Raw genomic sequence first — 22,811 nt, forward strand, 5'->3', positions numbered from 1 at the left:
GAAGTGCACTAGCATAGGTCCAGAGTGAGAAAGTTTGTGTATCCTAGATAGTGAGAATACTTTGGGTAAATACTTCTTCTAATCTACATCCAAGCATTTTAGGCTGGGAATACTCATGATTCTAATTCAGTCCACCTGGGCTGGGGCCTGAGATTCTGCATTTCTGTCATGTTCCAGATCAGGCTGTTAGAGCCGGTCTAGCGGTCATACTTTAATGATTAATGGGAGACTAAGTGGAAAGGGAAATACATAGTTGAGGGGAAATGGTAGGAAAGTTTTGTTCTTTCAATTTTTCTATCTGAATTTTTAAATACTTCTAGTGAGACTTTTTTTTTATGCAGGATTGTGGGGGTATTATTTACGGAGTAATAGATAAGAACATAGATTCTGGAGTCGGATGCATGGATTTGGATCATAGACTTGAGCACTTAATTGTGTGACTTTGGGCAAGTTACTTCTCTAAGTCAACTCAGTTTCAACATTTATAAAATGGTTATTATAATAGTACTTACCTCATTAGAGTTTCATTAAGATTACATGAGACAATGAATGGTGGACGTTTAATAGTAATAAATGTTAGCTCTTAATTTATTATACAGAGAAGACCCTTGTTATGTTAGTAAATTTGAGATTTTTTTCTCATATTGGTGGGGATTTATCTTCCTTTCTTCCGATTTCAACTTGTAATCCGAATTATTGGTGAGCTGACAGTCTTTGCCATAGAAAAGGGCAAAGCTAATTGGTTCATATGGGATTGAAACCTGTGACCCTTGATTTCTAAGCACCCTGCTCTTAACTAGCTGAATTCTGAATGACTGCCTATTCTTATCTCAAAGCGATTGTTTATCTTTGTCATGTAGAAATAATGTTTTTTGCCTTGGAGGAAAATCTTGCAGAAGAGGACAAGAGAGAATGCCAACCATTAAATTTACTATATTTATCTGTGAATGAGATACATGCCATGTGGCTAATGGCGAGACCACAAGATCTGAGTTGCATGTTTTAACCAGTCTTGTTGATTTTTATTTCTTTTCATCGTTACTCTCTATTCCTTGCTGTCCTCAGTCGAAGAGAATTTTCTTTAACTGTTTTCCCTTATGTTCTTGCTTTACTTTTAGAATTTTTATTACAAAATATTTGCAACCTATAGAAGAATAAATATAATGTGGTATACTCACCAGCAGCTGTCACAAATAATCTTGATTGTATCTATGTACTCTTTCCTGATCCCATCTTTCTTTTTTTCAACCCAACACTACTGTGTTGGGTTTTTTGTTTATGAGTTCCTACCTATTAAAACTATGTTTTCTTAAATAATATATTGTTTAGTATTGCTTTTATTTAAACCTTAAAAATATCATCTACACATATTATGCTCTGTGAGTAAGTCTTTTTGTAGGGGAATTTATTGTTGCTGAGTGTTCTGTAGTTCTTTCCCCCTCTGTGCAACAGTCTGTTGTATGAATAAACTACAGCTTATTTATGGAATAGTCTGGTTGTATTCCCCACACTAACTCATACCTGAATTCTAATCCCTAATGTGAAGATATTTGAAGTGGGACATTGGGAGGCTCTGCTCTCATGAATGGGATTAGCACCTTTATAAAATAAGAGGCCTGAGAGATACCCCTCTCACCCTCCACAATGTGAGGATATAGCAAGCCAATTCTGTGTATGGACCAAAAGGCAGCCCTCCCTTGACACCATACCAGTGCTTTGATCTTGGACTTCCCAGTCTCTGGAACTGTGAGGATTACATTTCTGTTGTTTATAGGATACTCCGTTTATGGGAACCCAATTAGACTAAACAGTCTATTCTTTGTCAGTGAACTTTTTTGTGTTTTTTGTTTTTTCAGCTATAAGAATTTTTACATACTACTGCTGTGATCTTTGTATGTACCACAAAGACTGTATGTGTGTCTTCTGACACACATGTGCAAGACTGTGTCTAGGACTTATTGCTAAGGGTGAAATTGTCTGATAGATATGCAAATGTTCAGATTAATAAGAAAATGCCAACTTGTTTGCCAAATTACAGACTTCTTAGTTGTATTTTTAAAGGGATAAAATATCTCATTATAGTTTCATTTTGTATTTCTTTGATTTCTAATGAGTTTGAGTTTCTTATGTTTATGTGTGAAATACGTCTCATCTATTTTTCTAGTAGGATGTTTTTCTTTTTGTTGAAGTTACTTATTTTGGGTACTAATCGTTTGTTGGTTGCTGTATTATTTAACATAATGTCACCTTCTGAAAAACGTAGACCTCAGATCTCTGTAGCTTAAAATAATTTATTTTTTATTCACATAACAGTCCAATATGGGTATTACTTGGGCTCCCAACTTCCAAGCAGTGATTTACAGACCTAAACTCCTTTTATCTTTTGAACATACTATCTTTAAACATGGCTCCGAAAGTTTTGGGTCATCTCTACTTCAGCCAGCCAGAAGAGAAAAAGAATATACAAAATCACATTTAGGAAGTTTTATGAATCTGGCTTAGAAATGGTACATACCACTTTGCCAGCATATTATTGGACAGAACTCAATTCTCTGTCCACATGTTATGTAATTGCAAAGAAAATGGGGAAATACATACTAATTTCCAAAAAGAGGAAATGAGTTTAGACGTCAGCCAACAGTCTCAGCTCTCAGTTAGTTAAAAGTCTCACAAATATCTTCTTGTTTGTGGCTTTTCCTTTTCACTTGTTCTCTGGTATCTTGAAAAGTGAAGTTATTTTAATAGAATTAAATTTTTCAATATTCTGTCTTATAGTTGGTGTATATTGTATCTTATTTAAGAAGGCCCTCCTCATTCTAATGCCATAAAGATATTTCCTATATTTTCATCTAAAGTGTAGTTTTGACTTCCACTTATAAGTTCTTAATCTGTGGGATTTATTTATTTGTTCGCTATAAAGAAGGGAATTCAATTTAATTTAAAAAAATCTGGATATCTGTCTCAGCATATCTATTGTGTTAATAATTACCCTTTTTCAGTGATGTACAGTGCCATCCCTGACATTTATTATTGCATGCATATATGGGTCCATATTTATATGGGTCAATTTCTGGGCTCCCTATTTATTTACACTGGGTAATTTTTTAAATCTTTGAAACAGCAACACTGTGTTTATTATTATAGCTTCATAATGAGTCCTGATAATTTAAGGAACAAATCTTATCACCTTATTCTTTTTCCAGTATTTTGGACATTGTTGATTATTTCAATATAATGTTATAACCAGTTATCAAGTTTTCTCAAAAACCCTTTGGGGATTAATTTGAACAGAACTGACATCTTTACCATTTAAAATATTTCTATAAATGAAAATAATGTCTCCATTAATTTATGTCTTCTTTAATGTATTTAAATAAAATTTTGCAGTTTTAGCCATAGGATCTTCCATATTTTAAAATTAGATTATTTCTGAGTAAGTTGTGTTTTTGTTGGTATTTTAGCTATCTGCATTTTATTACATTTTCTATTTTTTGTGTGTAGAAATGCAATTGATTTTTAAATATTTATCTTATATCTAGTCACCTTGTTAATCTCCTATTAATTCTGTATTTTTAGATTCACCTGGGTTTTTTTTTGGTAGACAGTCATATCATTCTATAAATGTTGGCAGTTTTGTTTCTTCTTTAAAAATTCTAATAATAGTCTACCAATCATTATATATTTTACCAGACGAAAGTTAAGCAGAAGTGGTTAGAGTGAGTGTTCTTGTCGTGCTCCTAATTTTAAAGGGAATTTGAATATTTCATTATTGGGAATGAAGTTGACCATAATTTCTCATAGATACCTTTTTATCAGGTTAATGAGCTCAATCAACTAATATGATTGAGGCATAAATTTTATAAAATGTTTTAACTTTTCATACCTGGGCTTTTCCATCCTTTTAAAATTCCACTTCATTCATTTTACTGTTATTTCGTTTGCTTTTTCAAAGCTCTATTAAGGAATAAGATTGATCTTTTGTTTAGCTTTCTTGTACTATCTTTATCTAGTTTTGGTACTAAAAATAGCCTTACACAATAAGTTATTGAGCCAAAGAATTAGAAAATTGGGTTATAAAGCTGATAAAATTACTCAGAATGTAGTGCAGACACACAGCATGATGGAAACTATGAAAGAAGTGAGTAAACATGGAGGGGGGAATGAGAAGTTCAAACCCTATCTAATTGTAAAAGGTAAAATAGAGAACAGGGAGTGGCAGTAGACATTATGCTGTATATTTGTTTTTTTTCCAAATCTATATTCAGTTTCACTTTAAATCTACAAGCTCTTTGTTTATTTCTTGAGTTTCTTTCTTTTCTTTTTAAAAATCACTCATAGCTAGTATGAGAATATGATAATTTTATAAGAATTAACATGAGAATCAGGGATCTTTTGGTGACTCACATAAAGAGGGATAAAACACATAATGGGCTTAGTACTAGTGAATTCAAGGCAGATAGTCGTGGCAGGGTATTTGGAAACAAACGGTGCTATGCCTAGGGTTTCTTCTTCATGTCTCTAGATCAAGGTGAAGAGATCTAGGGAAAGTAGGTCTGAGCCTCAGTGCTTCTCCTTCAGCCCCATATGATGGTGGATAATCTAAGGAGAGGTATGATCTTAGAGCCAGAGTGTACTTTCAGCCTTAAACTTTGCATGTGGCTCTGTGTGTGTGTAAAAAGGGTAAATAAAGTAAATGGAGAATGTAAATTCTATATAATTGGAATTATATGGTTCATAAATTTGTATCTGCATGTGTAATTACCATTTCATTACAATATAATTTAACATTTGAAACATTTTTTGACTGCCTCATATTCTAACATAGGAATGTGTCATTTTTTTAACCTAAATTTCCCTAGTCAGAGACATTTTACATATTTTAATTTTATTTTATTCCAATGCCTTTTTTTTTTTTTAAGATGGAGTTTTGCTCTTGTAGCCCAGGCTGCAGTGCAATGACGTGATCTTGGCTCGCTGCAATCTCTGCCTCCTGGGTTCAAGCAATTCTCCTGCCTCAGCCTCCCAAGTAGCTGGGATTACAGATATGCACCCCCCACGCCTGGCTAATTTTTGTATTTTTAGTGGACATGGGGTTTCACCACGTTGGCCAGGTTGGTCTCAAACTCCTCATCTCAGGTGATCCTCCTGCCTCGGCCTCTCAAAGTGCTGGGATTACAGGCGTGAGCCACCACGCCTGGCCTCATTTGTATATATTTATTCTCATTCCTGGTTATTTCCTCAGGATGAATTCTTAAAAGTAGAATTACTTTGTTAGAGATTATGAACCTAAGGCTTTTGAATATATATTCCCTGCCAAACTGCATTCCAGTAAGATTATACTAAGTTATCTTCTCACAGTGTATGAGATTGCCTATATTTTAGATTCTTTTGAGTATTTATTATAATTTAAAAACAGCCTTTTGTTTTTCAAAACAGATTTATTTTTTTATTTCTCATCTCTTTGGAAACTAGTGAGGTTTTTCACTTTCACTTTTCATGTAGTTTTCTTTTGTAAATGTTCTGTCAGCTTCTATTTTTATTTTGTTTGCTTACTGATACACATGACCCTTTAAATATGTGTTAGGGACTGAGCGCTGTGTAATATTGATCACAGTGTATTATTTGCCCACCTTGTTAATACTTTCTAGACCTTCTAGACTCAATTCAAAGATAATTGGGAGCTTTTTACTGAAGGCTGTTTCTTAAGATTGAGCTCCAGGTACCTCTTTCTGCATTAGCACGTATTAAACTTAGTGGTTTTCCTTGTGTATCTCCATCTCTAGACTCTGAGCTCCTTGAGGGCAAGGCGAGTTGCTGCCTTATCCTTTTCTCCCCACTGCCTTCTCCAGTGATTGATAGTCTAAGTTCAATAAATGCTTTTTGAATGAACGCATGAAAATTCTTTGACATAACAGTTGTAGGAAGTAGAAAGTAAGAACAGTAAAGAGTTAACTTTTGGAAGGGAATGTCTAATTGTGACGTGGAGAAAAAATATCAGTAGTAGTTAGCTTTATTTTCTTGCCAGCCAGAGGGTCTGGTATTGATGGTGACTGTTTGCCACTAACTATAGTATTTCAGTTTCTCAGGTGTAAGGGAGAAGATCAGATTGTAGTACCTTAATTTGGGCTCAGAATGCTGTTAATCTTTGTCATACTTTAGTTGGAAAATATTATGCCAGAGTTAATAATTGGTTTGCTTTTGTTTGGCTTTTTATGATTTTTACATTTTCATTGTTTCTATTTCATTTTTTCTCATTTTCAGCATGGAAGAATGTCAGTCTTATACTTTCTCTAGGTATCTTACTATACAGGATCAAAATAATTTTCAATATATTAGGTTAAGGTGCCACAAATATAGTACTTTCATATTATGCTTATCATCATCTTTCTTCCACACTTAACTAGTTTCGAGTTTATATCTGTAAACTTAATTTGAAAAGTTGATTTGACTTATTCTACAGCATTGCTTTAAATGAAAACTGCCTTGTAATTTGTTGCTTGATTTAATTATATTCAGTAATTTATATTTTAAATTCAGCTGTATATGTAAACATGGCCACACAAATATATGGGAATTTGATATTTGAATATTTGATATTTAATCAGTTTTCAGGATAGAACAACTTAACAGTAAAATATAATGTTATGATACGATTGTTAGCCTTAATAAATGAAAGACTTCAAAAGAAAAATTTGAAGTCTTTATCCTTTGGAAGTCTTAACTATAAACTATTTTTCTAAAGGTCTTTGTGAATTATGTTCACAAAATTTGAACTTGTTATCATACAACTCCACTATACTGCATGAAAAATAAACCATTTCTGCTATAAAAAGAAGGCTGCCAATAAATATTCTAATATTTAAGCTTACTTTAAGTTCCAAGCAGAATGAAACAGCCTAAGATATTAAAATGTAGAAATTTAGCATATCTAATGGAAACTGCAACTCAACTTTAACTACTCTATAGTGGCACTTCTCTTGCCGCTATAATAAAACTTAAGAATGTTTAGCAATTTTTTCCCTACTATTATTCAAAATTACGTTACCCTTACTGAAATCTGAATGGCTTTTAGTGGATTAATTAAACTGTAGCTGGTTTGCCATCTGGGTGCAGCTTGTTTAGCTGCCTTTCCACAGAAAAATTTCTCATGGAGTAAAGAGTATTTTTTGTTAGAATACAGCTGCTAGGCTTTACTTTCTAAAAAAACAAATAGTTTATACTTTCATACATGAGGCTTGTGATGAAAATTAATTTGTAAAATATAAAACCTATAAAAACCTTTAGAAATAATACAACACAAGCTTTTTAATATTCTTTATAAATTTGTAAAAAATATATTGTATGTCTTGATAACTTGTAATATTAAATCTAATGCTAGGTTTACGCTAAATATGAAAAAATGGGAAAGAGGGAATTAACTAAATCTGATTTTTATGGCTCAAGTGGTTTCATTAAATTAGAGTGCTCTGTGTTGTTCATTAATGAACTCGTGCCATATGCTTTAACTGTTCTGGTCAATAGCTGATAAAGAAAGGCTTGTGGATTTGCTTTTTTTCATATAAAGCTGGATAAAAATATCCATGTGATGGGCTTTTATCAAAGGAGTTACTTTGAATTCAGTAACTACTACTGAGGCAATATGGCTCGCAATTTGCAACCCAAAGGTAGTCATACATTATTGGAATACAGCCTACTGCGCTTCACATTACACAGATGTGAAGGCCTGATTATAGCTGCTTCATAATTAACAGTGATCCGATTTGTTTTGTGGCATAAATGGTGCATGTGTAGAACATTAGCCATGGCACTCTCATTCAAATTCAACTCAAGGGCTCAGCGGCAGGCGGGTCACGAGCTTCAGGGAGTAGAAGCACAAGCTCCTCCATATGTTCTTGCTGCATCTTACTATGGCTATGAGTGCAAGATAAGTTCCCCAAAGAACCTAATCGTGTTCTGTAATTACAGCGCGGCTTTCTGCTGGCTAGAAATGAGGGAGAAGCTAAAACACTCCCTCATCAGATAATTTGTAAATTACTTTACATGGCGGATGCCTAACTCAGTTGGTTTTCAACTGCTGAAATTATAAATAATTGTAACAGATGTGGCAATATGGCTGGCCTCCAATAAATGAGGCCCTTGATAATTTGGCCAACCCTTTGACAGGCCAATTTAATAAAATGTGAACAAAACCTTCTTGCTAATAATTTATCATCCTTTTTCCCAGTAGAATAAATTTAATTACCCTAGCAGTTAACAAGGTCACACCCAGATGCCAAACTCGGCTACAGTTTTGATAATGCAATCAGGAATTGAGAGGTGATGACAGCGTTGTTGTTTTTTTCATTACCTGGCTTCACATAAACACAGGTGGTGTAGCTTTCTTGTCAGTTTTTAATAATTACAGGCTATTATGGAATGCATAGTTAGCAGATTGAAAACCACACTTTAGTGAATTTGTTGGAGTATGATTGAGGTTTTAATGTATAGAGATGATAATGTATAACAAGCATAGTCCCTTGCTTATACCATTAATACGTAAATTTTCATTGTTTTACTGGTGACATAAGTGTTAAGTGTTTATAAAACTTAGAGTATGTATTATAATAAGTAATGGATTAGACCCCAAAGTCACATATTGAGAGATACACCATAAAGGAAGTTTAATTCCATGAATTTTAGAAATTCCTTTTAGGATACCACTAACAAACATTTTAAATAGACAGATTTGCAAATTCTGGCAGAATGTGAGGCTTATAGTGTATTTTGGAAAAATCTGAATGTGTTTTATTTTGCTATTTATGATTTTAAAAATCTACAGAAAAATCAGTCTTTTCATTCTAGTTTTTAAGTATAGCCAGGATTAGTTTCTTCTTCAGATTATAATCTGTAGGTAATTTGTATATTAAGGAGTTAAGACTCTAAATATTCTTCTGTGACATGTAGATATTACTAATTTTTATCAGTACAGTGAGATATTTACATGTCATAGAATAAATACTTAGCTTGTAATTGCTCAGTTTTGTACCAAAGATGCTACTGTCATTTACCGGATGGACATACAAGCCAATTATTGTCATATACTGGATGTAAGTGTAATCAACTTGTAACCCAGTCAGTGTTAAGTTTTATGTAGTATATGGAAGAAGTTAAAGTTTTGGAATTCTTTCCATTTTATTTTGCTGTTCAACAACTTGACTATACCATATGCATATTTAAATACTAAAGGAAAGCTAAATTTGTCTATTGTTTAGTACTGAATTTTGCTATAATGTGATAGTGTTACAAGAAGAGATAGTGATAATTTATATTTTACTCAAATGTAGTAAATACTTTCTTTTTATTTGTGAATTACAAATGATATCTTAAGATTTTTGGGTTAAAAGTGAGTAGATGGAAGAAATGCAAATATCTATATTTTTAAAAAGAGAGTACTAGCTGAATTTGTTGATATTAGACATTTTATTACTCAATATAGTGGTCTTCTTAAAAATAAAGTTTAAGTTTAAACTAGTACACTTAGCTTTATTTGTGGATTTTTATTATAAGACTTTTGATTTATAATATTATGTTGAATTGATATTATTTTTCTTTTTCTCTTTTTTCCAAGAATTTGTGACTATGATTAAAGTCATTTATTTTCCAGTGTTAGATGATTCAGCTAACAATGTTTATTAAGACATATTTCTGCATATCTGAAATATGAAGTCCATCTCTGAATGCAGAGATTCAGGCATTTCACAAGAAAAATGTGTGTGTATGCATGTGTATGTGTATGTGTGTATGTATGTGTATGTATGTATACACAGATACTTATATACTCTGTTGTATTCCAAGAGGATTTGAATTAGTTTTAGAGAACAGTAATTCAAATAGTCAGTTTTTCTGATACATATGTATATGTTACATATTTTATATACATGTGTAACATTTTAAACACACACACACACACACACACACACACACACACACACACCCCTGACCCACACTTGATTTTCAGTGAGATACTGTTTTAGGAAAAACCATTTGTTTTGCTGAGGTATCATGTCCTTTTTAAAATGTTTTTGTTTTGCTATAGGCTGTGTTATGTGTTGACAAGTTTAGAATTCATAAATTTCTTAAAACAAGTGTATGTAAAATGCTTAGACAGAGGTAGGAACTAAACACTTTTTTGGTAAATGCTGGTTGTTATCATCATTGTAATGTAGTAGGAAAAATATATTTAGTTATAATTTGCTAATAAAACAATTTAACTTACAATTTTTGTAATTATTATAGCTGTGAAACAATAGTCTCTGTATTAGGCAATATTCACTGGCCCCCACTGTAATAGTGCCCTACAGTATTTCTTGGATTTAATGCAACATGACTAGATATTTAAGTTGTATAATTTAAAAAATAGTAATTTAAATTTAAAAAAAACCTAAAGGCCCCTTCCCCATACTTTCTATTCTATTTAATATATATCTTTTACAGAACTTTTCAATCAAAATTAGCTCTGTGAGTCAATGTGATAAATAAAGTTATGTATTAACAATGGCAATTTAAAAAGATTATTTCCACCTGGGAGCCTTGAGAGGCTACCATGGGAGATTACCTGGGAGACTATCATGTAGTCAGTCCACTAATCATTTTTCACCAGATTAATTATGGTATAGCACCACACAATTATATTCCAAGAATATATAAACTAAAAGGGAGTGAAATATTTTTAATATTAGATTAAAAATTTATTTATAAAATATGAATAATTGTTAGAAAGGAAAGTTAACTTTTCAAAGATTGTAGGCTTTTAAAGGTAATAGAATAAACTTCAACAGAGAAGGGATTGGTTAACTTGATTTTGCTATGCATGTAAAGCAGCCCTTAAAATGGATAAAGATACATAAGGATATATAAAGATCTATGAGAATATAAATATATACTCATATTTTATTATGTATACCTATAATTATGTATGTATGTATTTGTGATTATTATGTTTTTAAAAAGCAAGTAAAAAAGTACAGTGTGGTTGTGGACAAAATAATAGCTTTATAAGTGGAGTAATCTGACAAAACTCTACTTTAGCCAGGTGATCAAAATGAGTATCAACAGTAATAAATCATGTTGATAGCATATACCCTTGATATGATGTGATGAAAATGGCACTTTACCTCTATGATCTTCCTTCCCAAAACTCATAACCCCAGCATAATCATGAGAAAAACATCAGACAAATCCCAAAGGAAGGGCATCCTACAGAAAACTGTCAAGGTCATGAGAGACAGGGAAAGTCTGAGAAGCAGCCAAGAGGAGCTCAAGGAGATATAACAACTAAATGTGATGTATCCTAGAGGGGATCCTGAAACAGAAAGATGACACTAGGAAAAAACTAAGGAAATATGAATAGGCTGTGTCCTTCAGTTACTAATAATGTATGAATATTGGTTCAATAATTGTAACAAATGTACTGTACTAATTTAAGATGTTAATAATTGGGGAAACTGATGGGTAGGGGTAGGAGGTCAGGGAGAACTCTGTATAGTGCCTGCTCCTTTTTTCTGTACATAAAAAACTGTTGTAAAAAATAAAGTCTGTTAATTTTGAAAAAGTATGTTAAATGACAAAAATATAATAGTTTTCTTTTTTTATTAAAGTCTGGGAGATATAGTACAATCTTACTAGTACAAATTTTGAGGGATGAGATTGTGAGATTTATTTATACTTACCCTACCTATATTGAAAAATTTATATTGAACTTTTAGTCATTTTATTTGCAAAAAAATAAATATTTTTATTTTGAAAAGCATTTAGGCCAGGTGCAGTGGCTCACGCCTGTAATCCCAGCACTTTGGGAGGCCCAGGCAGGCGGGTCTTCTGAGGCCAGGAGTTCGAGATCAGCCTGACCAACCTGGTGAAACCCTGTCTCTGCTAAAAATACAAAATTAGCTGGACATGGTGGCTCATGCCTGTTATCCCAGCTACTCAGGAGGCTGAGGCAGGAGAATTGCTTGAACCTAGGAGGTGGAGTTTGCAGTCAGCTGAGATCGCACCATTGCACTCCAGCCTGGGCAACAAGAGTAAAACTCTCAAAAAAAAAAAAAAAAAGGAAAAGAAAAGAAAAAGAAAAGCATTTAGTGACGTGTTCATTGTAAAATCTTTAAGGAATTCAGATGAGTACAAAGAAAATAATTCACCTTACAGTCTCTCTGCTTAGAAGTCACACTAACATTTCAGGGTTGTTTTTTACCTTATGCATGTTTGGTGCAATCTATTTCTATGTAGATTTTATAATGTACTCTTTTGTGCCCTACTTTTCTCACTTAATTTATCATGGATATCTTTCCATATTAGCCTTCAGCATAATTAGAAGTAAATTAAATGTTTGGTACATTTTTATGAGTTTTGATACATATTTCAGAATTTCTTTAGAAAATTTATAGCAGATTATACTTCCACTACCACATTCTCAAAGTAACCTGTAAACTGGATCCAACCAACATTTGAAAATATGGACACTCTCCTTAGAAATCCTAATTCTTTGCTTTTCTTGAAAAATCAGTAAATCTAGCAACATTGGGCACATTCTTCCCATTCTTCTCTGAAAACAATTGGCTGGAGTTGAGCAGCAACTGCCCTAAAATCCCTCCTTACTCCTCAGCAGTGAAGCTGAGTGTTGACACTTCATTTTGCTCATATTTAATACTTAAAAAAATGGTTTTATTAGGAGAAATGTAAAACACTTCTTGTAAACATGTCGCTAACAAAGTGATAAAAGGCAAGAGGGAGAAAACTGCACTTAAAATAGGAACATGAATAAGTTACTTTGTAGAGGGGAAGGACGTATCTGCATTGTTGGATGAATTCTAAAGCTATTATTTGAGAACAAACCAAACACATTTTTATTTGCATTATCTTCCTGGCATCTATTTACTACTTTCATAGTATTTTGATGTTCTGTTATGGTTTGTTGAGGAATTTTGAAGGAATGCTGCCTAAATATCCTTTATTATTAGCAAAAATATTCATATCAATAGAAATATTAGAAATTAATTCATTATTATACTGACAGTATCCACTGTTGGAGCATTGTTAATGTCTTCTTGAATATTTGGGTTATCATTGTAGCTTCTTGACTGAATATTAATTTTATAATATTCCTAGCTATAGCATTATAATCCATTGATGACTTAGGAAGTTCATTTATTGAAGAACACAGGTTTGTTTATTGGATATACCAGTAAACTAAAATTATGTTTTTCTTGTATTAAGTTTTTGTTTGAACTTAAACAAATTATTTATTTAAAATTTATTTTGTATATGATAGATGTTATGTATCATTTATAATTTTATTAAAGGAAACCTAAACAAGAGCAGATAGCCTTTTGAAATGTAAGCTTGGCAGCCCAATCAAAGGAAATCTTTCTAAACATCATAAATTTGATTATAATACAGGAGAAAAAATAAATAAAAGTTATATAATGATTAAAATGGTGATAAAACAATAGGACAAAATCATTTATACTTACTGGAAGATAAATCTTAAAATATTTTAGTTTGATGTTCAAAGCATGATAATGAAGTCAGTAATATATTTTAAGTATGCTAACAATACAATATAAATAATACTTTGAGGAAGATAGTCATATAGTAGAATAAAGGTTGGAAACAAATGAGGTGATTTAAATACAAGGAAAGTGTAGTAGTATAAATCAAATATGGCCCCTCTCATTATAACAATTGCAGGTTAGAATTAGGAAAAATTTGCATATCCTCTCAGAAAAAAGCAGGTACAATTGGAAAGGATATTTCCCATTGTTGGTTCAAAAAAGTTAACCCATGTATATTTTTCTCTTAGTATTTAGGAATATCATTTAGGAAGGATGGGGCTCTTCATAAGTTTATGTGCAAATATTTTCAGGGCTACTAGATCCTTACTGATAATGTTAAGCATCATAAGATTTGACATTTGTTTGCCTGTAAGTCATCAAAAACTCTTTTCATGTGATTCTGTGTTTTCATTTTTGTAAATGTAATTGTTGATTTGCAATAGCATATTTTCATGGGTTTTAATGGCCTCAAGTACATTCAGTGGAGGTAATAGTCAAATTTTGCAGAAGTCTAGTTTTCATGAACAGTTTTCCTAAAAGATTAGTTTTCTTTTGACTTCTGTTGTTAAAATGTGGAGCTTACTATTAGCAGTTTATCTGAAACATGAATAAATTTCAAAGGAGAATGCTGTAAACTATATTGACTTAAAATTGTCAGGGTTCTTTGAGGAGTTGTTATTACATTAGGACACAGTAAAAGCTAATTGTACTTATAGTGCTGTTGATTTCCTTTTCCCAGGTTTATATTCTATGGTATTGTATGACACTTGATGACCAGATGGTGGACTGAATATTTTGTGAGGGACTACATGTGTGTATAATCAGAAATTTGAAATGACCAATTGATAGATGAGTGGTGTGTATCATGCAGCTATGCTTTAAATTTTTTCTCTTGAAAATCTACATGACGGCATTATTTAGGAAAATACTGGCATATAGACTCTTGGTTATTTTATTGAAAAATCCTATGGACTGAAAACGTTCAGCTTATGCTAGTTTATAGTGAAAATGAAATTTTCCTTCTCTGAGTATTTATAATTTCTATAATGTAATGTTATATATAACTATTTGCCTATATTTATAAATATTGTAAGATACAATCATACATATATATTTACACATATACTTTTTAAATCAGGTAACTCGTCACCCATCTTTATCAAGCTTAGAAACATTAATGGTTTCACAGAAGTCTGAAATCGAGTATTTACAGGAGAAACTAAAGATAGCAAATAAAAAACTGTCAGAAAACTTATCTGCCAGCAAAGCTTTCTCAGAAAAGAGCATCAGGACAAGTGCTGAAGGAAAACATAAGGTAGGGACATTTTGTCATTTTGTGAATTTGCCAAGGTGAGGCTGGAAAGACAAGAGATGAAGTTAGAAAACAAATGGCAGCATTTACTTCTCTGCTTACATTTCGGGAAGCTTTTGAAAAATATTATGTACCAAACTCTTGATAAAATACCTCTTAGGAATAAGGAGTTTCCCCTTTTTAAAGACTGAATTATATTCCCAAATTAGTTAATTTAATATCTTATTAGTACTATAGCCATTTTGTCAGTAAATTAACATTCTTATATTAAAACTTTTGATAAGTTTTCCTCATCTCTCTGATGTATGAATCTATCTGATTAAAATTTTATTTTTAAATGATATTTACTCACTTTTCTAATTTGAATGAAAAGTATATGTCTTTCAGATATGATGTTTAAAATACTGTTTGGAAAGTAAAATGTTAAATGAATTTTAACACTAACTTCTGTACTTGTTATATATTTTTATAGATTTCAAGGGATAGCAGGAGAAAAAAGCAAATTTTACAAAGCATGTTTCTCATTTATTAATGTCTCAAATTTTTTCTTTTTTTAGTATTTATTACATATTTGTGTTATTCTGTAAAAGATTCTATGGAACGTTGACTATTATAAAAATTCCTTAATATCATGTAGTACATATTATTTCTAGATAAATTGAAATAATGTTTTCCTCAAATTAAGAGCTTCAGCATACTTTTCATACACTTGTTACTTCAGCAATAGAGGAACAATTTTTTTTATAATGGGAAACCATGCTGTTAAAGTAATAGTTTTTGTTTCCATTTTTTCCTGTGAGTAGAACGAACTATCTTAATAAAGGAAGTTTTTAAAATTTGAACCATGTTTCTGTGGTACTGTTATTCAAGTTCTCTAAAATTATTAGTAATTTTCAGAAAATGAGATTTATTTATTAAAACATAACTGCCTTATATATTTCTTGCCATTTTGAATTAGTTTCACAAGCACTTAGCTTTATTTAAATGAAAGAAAACATTCCTAAAATTGAAATGCAGCATTACCAGGCCTAATTTGATTGCTTACTCAATTGCCAAAGTTTAAAAATATGTTGTGATTTTTGTCAGCTTTTAATAAAAGTCAAGAAAAAGAGGGGTATCTTGACCAAAATTTTCTTTCTCTTTGTAAGGCCATTCAGTCAGATGAACGCTGTGTTACCCAGCTTAATAGTTGCTTTCACATATTCTTTCTCCAGATTGGTATATGAAGCTGTACATAATATAAACATATTCTTGTCTCTAGTTAGCCACATTATAGTTAATGACCATATGGTCATTATGGTATAAGATCTACTGTCTGTTGTATTTATATTCCTCAAGCATATTGTTCCTTCAACTTCACAGTGTGTTAAACTATTTCAAAGGGAAAAAAATCCTTTCCCTCTTGTTTCTGGTTGTCCTATCAAGTGTAACCTTGGACCCTTATAGAGCAATTAGACCAGCCTCTATCCCCTCCTTTGTAATGAGGTTTCTTGCATTTCTGAGTCTATAACCCTTTAGTCTTCCCTAATGGGACATCATTATTCTGAAAGAAACAATGTAAATGTAAATGAATATTCTCATTAACGAGTCACAGAGAAACCTTTAGCGGTAGCACTGTGGTAATTCCGCTTGTTATTTCTCTGGTATTCCATGCAGGATTTTTTTTTTTATAATTCATTATTAGTATTCAGAATTACTTGTTCTTTAATTTTGCATGTCTTTCATAATCCAGTGTTCCAACTAGTTCAACCATGTCCTTGTTTTATTCTCCAGGAACCACCTGTGAAACGTTCAAGGTCTTTGTCCCCAAAGAGCTCTTTCACAGACTCAGAGGAGCTACGGAAGCTGAGAAAAGCTGAAAGAAAGATTGAAAACTTAGAGAAAGCACTACAACTAAAGGTGAACATTAAATCATTTATTTAGTAGTAAACTTGCAAAGATAAAAATATATCAAAGTAAACATACAGTTCACAAATGACTAGTTGTCATTTTTCTTTCCTGAATGTAATTGCCCGTATAAAAGTGTATAATCAGTTCATCTTTTTCTGAGGATTATAAAATAATATAAAATATTTGCTACTTGAAAACTAAATATTTATTTACTACTTTCAAGTTATTTGGTAATATTTTGTTTTAAAATTGGGAACAAATTTCGTACACTTTCTCAAAGGCAAAAAATAGAATTGCAGCAAGTGGAAAGAGAATTTCTAGTTCTTTGTATATAGTAAACATATAAAAATAAAGGTGAGTTTAAAAGCATATTAACCTAGCTCAGATTGCTTACAATTATCTTTTCTAGAAAAATTACATTTAGTCAAAATGAGAAATACATATATATTTTTCATTTCAGCTGAATTTGTCTCTGAATATATGACATTTAAATGAACATTCTACCCATGTTTAAGAAACATATATGTTATTGGTCTGTCTTTGAAAGCTTATATTAATACTTCCTAATTCATACTTTGTGAATTGTCTTTCTCCAAGAAGTTGTTCATGCATATTGAACCCATTTTGTGTGACTATATTGAGGGCTTTAATTTTTTTCTCTGACTTTAATTCTTCATTTACAATTACCTAAAGCTGTGTCCTATTTGAAGTTTAATCATATAATTCTTGAATAGTTTTATGACATTTTGTAAGTCAGTGCTTTACACATTATTAGAATTTAGTACATTTAAAGCCTGGATACTTTGTCGTATAATACAGATTACTGTTAAGGAGAAAAAGGTTTGGTTTAGATTATGTGTGTTCTGAAACAAAATAGGGTTTTGGGGTATAGTTACCAATAAGCTATAATTAATAATTTTAGCCTGCCTTTTCATTAAACATTGTTTTAATTTATGTTTATGCAGAGTTAAACTATTCTAAAACATGAAATATTTCTAAATGAAACTATTCTAAAACATGAAAGTCTATTGTTTCTACCAAAAATAAAATGTCCAGATGACCCAGCTAGCATTTAGCTTACTAGAAATTTATAAGGAACTTAGATAAACACCTAAGTCATTCTCTCATTCATTTGTTTCCTCAGTAGCAATTACTGAGCATTGCAATTAGCCAAGCATCTTAGTAGTCACTTGTATAACAGGAGACATGTTGAGCTGCTATCCTTCAAGACTCTTTCTCTAGTTAAGAAGATATGATAAATAAGTAGTTAGAATCTTGTGTTAAGAGTAAATATGTGGTTAAGCACACGATATTATGGGCATTTTTAGGGAGCCAGTCTGTCATCTTTCTCCTTTTGCATGTATATATATATTTTTTCTGGGGACAGTCTTACTCTGTCACCAAGGCTAGAGTTCAGGCACCATCTCAGCTCACTGCAACCTCTGCCTCCCAGGTTCAAGTGATTCTACTGCTTCAGCTCCCCGAGTAGCTGGGATTACAGGCATGTGCTACCGTTTGCAGCTAATTTTTGTATTTTTAGTAGAGATGGGGTTTCACCATGTTGGCCAGGCTGGTCTTGAACTCCTGACCTCCAGTGATCCTCCTGCCTCAGCCTCCCAAAGTTCTGGGATTACAGGCGTGAGCCACTGTGCCCAGCCTTTTTTCATCATTCTTGAAATTTGTTTCCTGGATTCTCCAGAGAAACAGAACCAGTAGAATACACACACACACAGAAACATAGACATGCACATGCACATGGAACAATTATTTACTGTATTTGTATGATTCCTTATAGTAAATTACATTTCGAGATTTCTTATAAGGAATTGGCTTACATGATTTTGGAGGCTCAGAAAAATAAGCTCTACAGTTGCTCAGGGAATGCTATGCAGCCATAAGAAAGAATGACATCCTGTACTTTGCAGCAACATGAGTGTAGCTGGAGGCCACTGTCCTATGTCAACTAATGTAGAAACAGAAAACTAAATATCGTATGTTCTCATTTATAATTGGGGGCTAAATCCTGAGTGCATATGGACATGAAGAGGGGAACAGTAGACACTTAGGAACTACAAAAGGAGGGGAATGAGGGCTATAAACCTTCTTGTTGGGTACTGTGTTCACCATCTGGATGATGGGATCAATAGAAACCCAAACCTCAGCATCCTGCAATATACCCTTGTAACAAACCTGCACATACCCTCCCTGATTCTAAAATTAAAAAATAAAAAGATCTTCAGTCTGCGAGCTAGAGATCCAGGAGAGCTGATGGTATAGTTCCAGTTTGAGCCCAAAGACTCTAGAACCAGGAAAACTGATGGTATAAGTTAAGTTCAAATCAGAAGGCAAGAGAAGATGGATGTCCCAGCTCGAAGGCAGGCAGAGAGGAAGGAATGTTTCTTATCCAGCTTTTATTCTATTCAGGCTTTCAACAGATTAAATGACTTCCATCCATATTGGAGTAAGAAATCTACTTTATTTAGTTTACTGATTAAAATATTAATCTCATCCAGAAACATCCTCACAGACACACCTAGAAATATAGTTAACCAAATATTTGGGCAGTCAAGTTGACACATAAAATTAACTGTCACATATGTCATTCAGTAGTAGCAGATCTCTACCTGTTTACCTCAAGAAATCTGTAAGACTGACAGTTTGTTATTTTGGGCAGGAAGAAGAACAATTCAAAGATATTTTTAGATCTGTTATCTTTCCATCCACTTCTTGAATTCCTTGATTCAGAAAATGTCTCAGAAGGATTATATTAATTTATTTCCTCATTCTTTTTTTATGACAACAGCTTTCTCTGATGTGATCCCAAGTTTATTTCCAGAGTAAAGTTCTTTTTTTCCACAAAATTTCTTTTTTTATTTTTTTATATTCATAGTTTAAGTCAATTGATGATAATAATGAATTTCAAATATATGTTTTTTAGCAGATTTTCAAGATGAGGAAAAAATGGGAGCAAATACTTTTCTTGTATTATATCATTTAGTAGGAAAGGATTATTTATTTTAAAGGAGCCATAAAAAAGGTACCATAAGAACATTTAGCAAAAGAAGTAGGTAAACAGAACCTGTAGAGTAAAGCAATTCCGAAGAGAATAATGGAGCCCAGAGTAATTGACTTTAGTCTAGTAAGAATAAATATCCCATTTAGTGAAGACGGAAGACTTCATTCCAACTCTCCTTTTTATGCTATGATTATACTTACTGCTATTACTAAAGTACAGGTGAGTATAAAGTAGTAGTTAATAATATTTCCTAGGGCTGCTGTAACAATGGTCCATAGCCAGGTGGCTTAGAACAATAGACATTTATCGTCTCAAAGTGATGGAGGCTAGTAATGTTCAAAATGAAGGTGTCAGCAGAGTTGGGTCTTGAGGACTGTGAGGGAGAATCTGTTCCATTCCTCTCTTAGTTTCTGGGAGCCTCAGGTATTCCTTGCCTTATAGATAGCATTGTCCTTGTAACTTCACATTGTCTTCCCTCTATGCATCTCTCTTCCTTTGTCTATATTTCCGTTTTTATAAGTGTTATCAGTCCTGTTGGATGAGGGCCTGTCTAATGAGCTCATTTTAACATGATGACTTCTGCAATGATCCTATCTCCAAATAAAATCACATTGTGAGATATTGGGGATTAGGACTTCAAGATACTTTTAGATGGGGTGGTGGGGCACAATTTAACCCATAAAATGTGTCTTATGGTTTTTAAGATACATTTGTTGATCTTAGTGTTCCTTTTGTAGACCATTAATTACTAATGCATGTTGAATTTTTGTCATGGCCTTTGGTGTCGTATGGAACACTGCTCTGGTAGAAGCTAATGGGAGTGTGATAGATAAAAATATTCCATACTCAAGTGATTATTTTAAACAGTGGATTAAAAGGTTTTTTTTTGTGAGCCTTTAACATACTATGAGTTTTGAATCTATAGAAAGGCATAGACACATCTTTTCCCTGATTTGCTTGGTTATATTATACCTATTAATATTAACCAAAAGACTGTTGTTGCATGAAAAATACTGTTGGAAATGCTGAAATAAAGACAAAAGACATGCTCCATGGCACAGTAGGTAGCTTTAGGGTCCCAAGTTGATTACCAAGGTGGATTGAGGAGTGAGAGGGACAAGTAAGTTTCAGGAGTAGCCCATGGAACATACACTTTGATACTTTGAAATGATGCTGTTTGTTCTATCAACAGTAAGTCATGCACATTAAAGGATTCTTGTTATGAATTGTGTATAAATATTAACACAGTATCTTGCTGAGCTTACATTTATGGTTAGTTTTTTGTGTTTTCAAGATAGTTGACCAGTGCTGTAACAAATAGCCAGTAGAAATGGAGGAAATGGAAGATATTTTTATAAAAATCCTACCCTTGATCCTGACTTGATTAATGTAGTGATCTAACAACATATAAAGTATAATTTGGAAACCAGTGCATCAGAGCTTTATGAAATCCACAATAATCTTTTTTTTGTTGTTGTTTTTAGACGGAGTTTTTGCTCTTGTTACCCAGGCTGGAGTGCAATGGCGTGATCTCGGCTCACCGCAACCTCCGCCTCCTGGGTTCAGGCAATTCTCCTGCCTCAGCCTCCTGAGTAGCTGGGATTACAGGCACGTGCCTCCATGCCCAGCTAATTTTTTATATTTTTAGTAGAGACGGGGTTTCACCATGTTGACCAGGATGGTCTTGATCTCTTGACCTCGTGATCCACCCACCTCGGCCTCCCAAAGTGCTGGGATTACAGGCTTGAGCCACCGTGCCCGGCTGAAATCCACAATAATCTTGACTAATGCGGTGAATTTCTGTTTTATTGACTTTCATGCATTTGACAACTTGATTCTATTAGTACTTTTCAATGTTGTTTAATATTAGTATGTCTTTTGAATACAACCTATATGTCTTTTATTTTTCAATGGTCTGGTACACATCAACTTTATACATTCTGCTGAAATTAAACATCTGTAATGGAATCCTTGGTATTTTATAAAAGGTTTTTGGCTTTTTTTTTTTTTAAACTTCTTTAAAACCTTGCTCTTATTTTCTGAAGATTGAGCCACTGCTTTATGAACAGTGTTTATGCTTTTGGTTTGCTTTATTCTCATTAAAGAGCTTTTGTCCAAACCAGAAGATTAGATAAAAAATTATTTGTTTTTATGAATTTAGAATTAGAATTGCAAAGATCTTTGAGAAAAAAGTCAGTTGATACAATTTTTCCTGTTTTCTGTTTCCTAATGTTTCATTCATTCATACTTGTTTATACACAGAAAGAGCCTTGCTAGGCACGATGACTCTGGCCTATAATCCTAGGAAATTGGGAGGCCAACATAGGTGGATAACTTGAGGCCACGAGTTAGAGACCAGACTGGCCAACATGGCAAAACCCTGTCTCCACTGAAAATATACAAGAAAATTAGCCAGGTGTAGTGCTGCACACCTGTAATCCCAGCTACTCAGAAGGCTGAGGTGTGAGAATCACTTGAACCCAGGAGGCAGAGGTTGCAGTAAGCTGAGATGCTGCCACTGTACTCCAGCGAGTCTCTGTCTCAAAAACAAAAAGGAAAAAAAGAAGTTAGAGCCTCTAGTTTAGCTAGTTTAAATGCAAACTCCAAAGAAAATACTTAGTAAATGTTTTATGAATTGATCTCATTCAGTAGCTGCCAGTGGAATATTTTTGTGTGTATCCTGTAGGAAAATGTATTAATTAGTGGTATAAAATACGTTTTTCAATCCATACACTTGATTTGTTATAAGATCTTTGGTGGTGATATTTCCCAAATAAAGTACTATTATTTTGCCTTTGCCTATTATATGTCAAAAATTGGATCATAATCCAAACTACAGTTAACCTGTGTTTGTTAGAAGGTTATAAAGAAAGAATTTAGATGTTTTGAAAAAATATTTCTTTTCTAAGATATCCAACTTTTGATGGATGGCTTCAGCTGGATGTATTCTGGCAGTTTTAAAATGAAGAAATGTTTTTCTTTGAACTATATCTATCTATCTTAG

At 32.7% G+C, this 22,811-nt stretch overlaps 1 protein-coding gene across 14 annotated transcripts in view; it reads left to right on the top strand.

Moving 5' to 3' along the window:
* CNTLN (centlein) overlaps positions 1-22,811 on the top strand; it is a 314,849-nt gene that overhangs the window by 135,855 nt on the left and 156,183 nt on the right. For 13 of the 14 annotated variants that reach the window (XR_012516586.1, XR_012516587.1, XR_012516588.1 and 10 more), the window contains exons 9-10: positions 14,728-14,904; positions 16,675-16,800. Coding sequence is in view for 11 of the 14 variants with exons in the window: in XM_010338733.3 (XP_010337035.2) it covers positions 14,728-14,904; positions 16,675-16,800 (303 nt within the window). In the remaining 3 variants the exon portion in view is untranslated. The remainder of the gene's footprint in view (positions 1-14,727; positions 14,905-16,674; positions 16,801-22,811) is intronic. The other variant, XM_074394885.1, reaches the window with a different exon arrangement.

The sequence above is a fragment of the Saimiri boliviensis genome, chromosome 2 (genome assembly GCF_048565385.1).
Source record: "Saimiri boliviensis isolate mSaiBol1 chromosome 2, mSaiBol1.pri, whole genome shotgun sequence".
NCBI lineage: Eukaryota > Metazoa > Chordata > Mammalia > Primates > Cebidae > Saimiri > Saimiri boliviensis.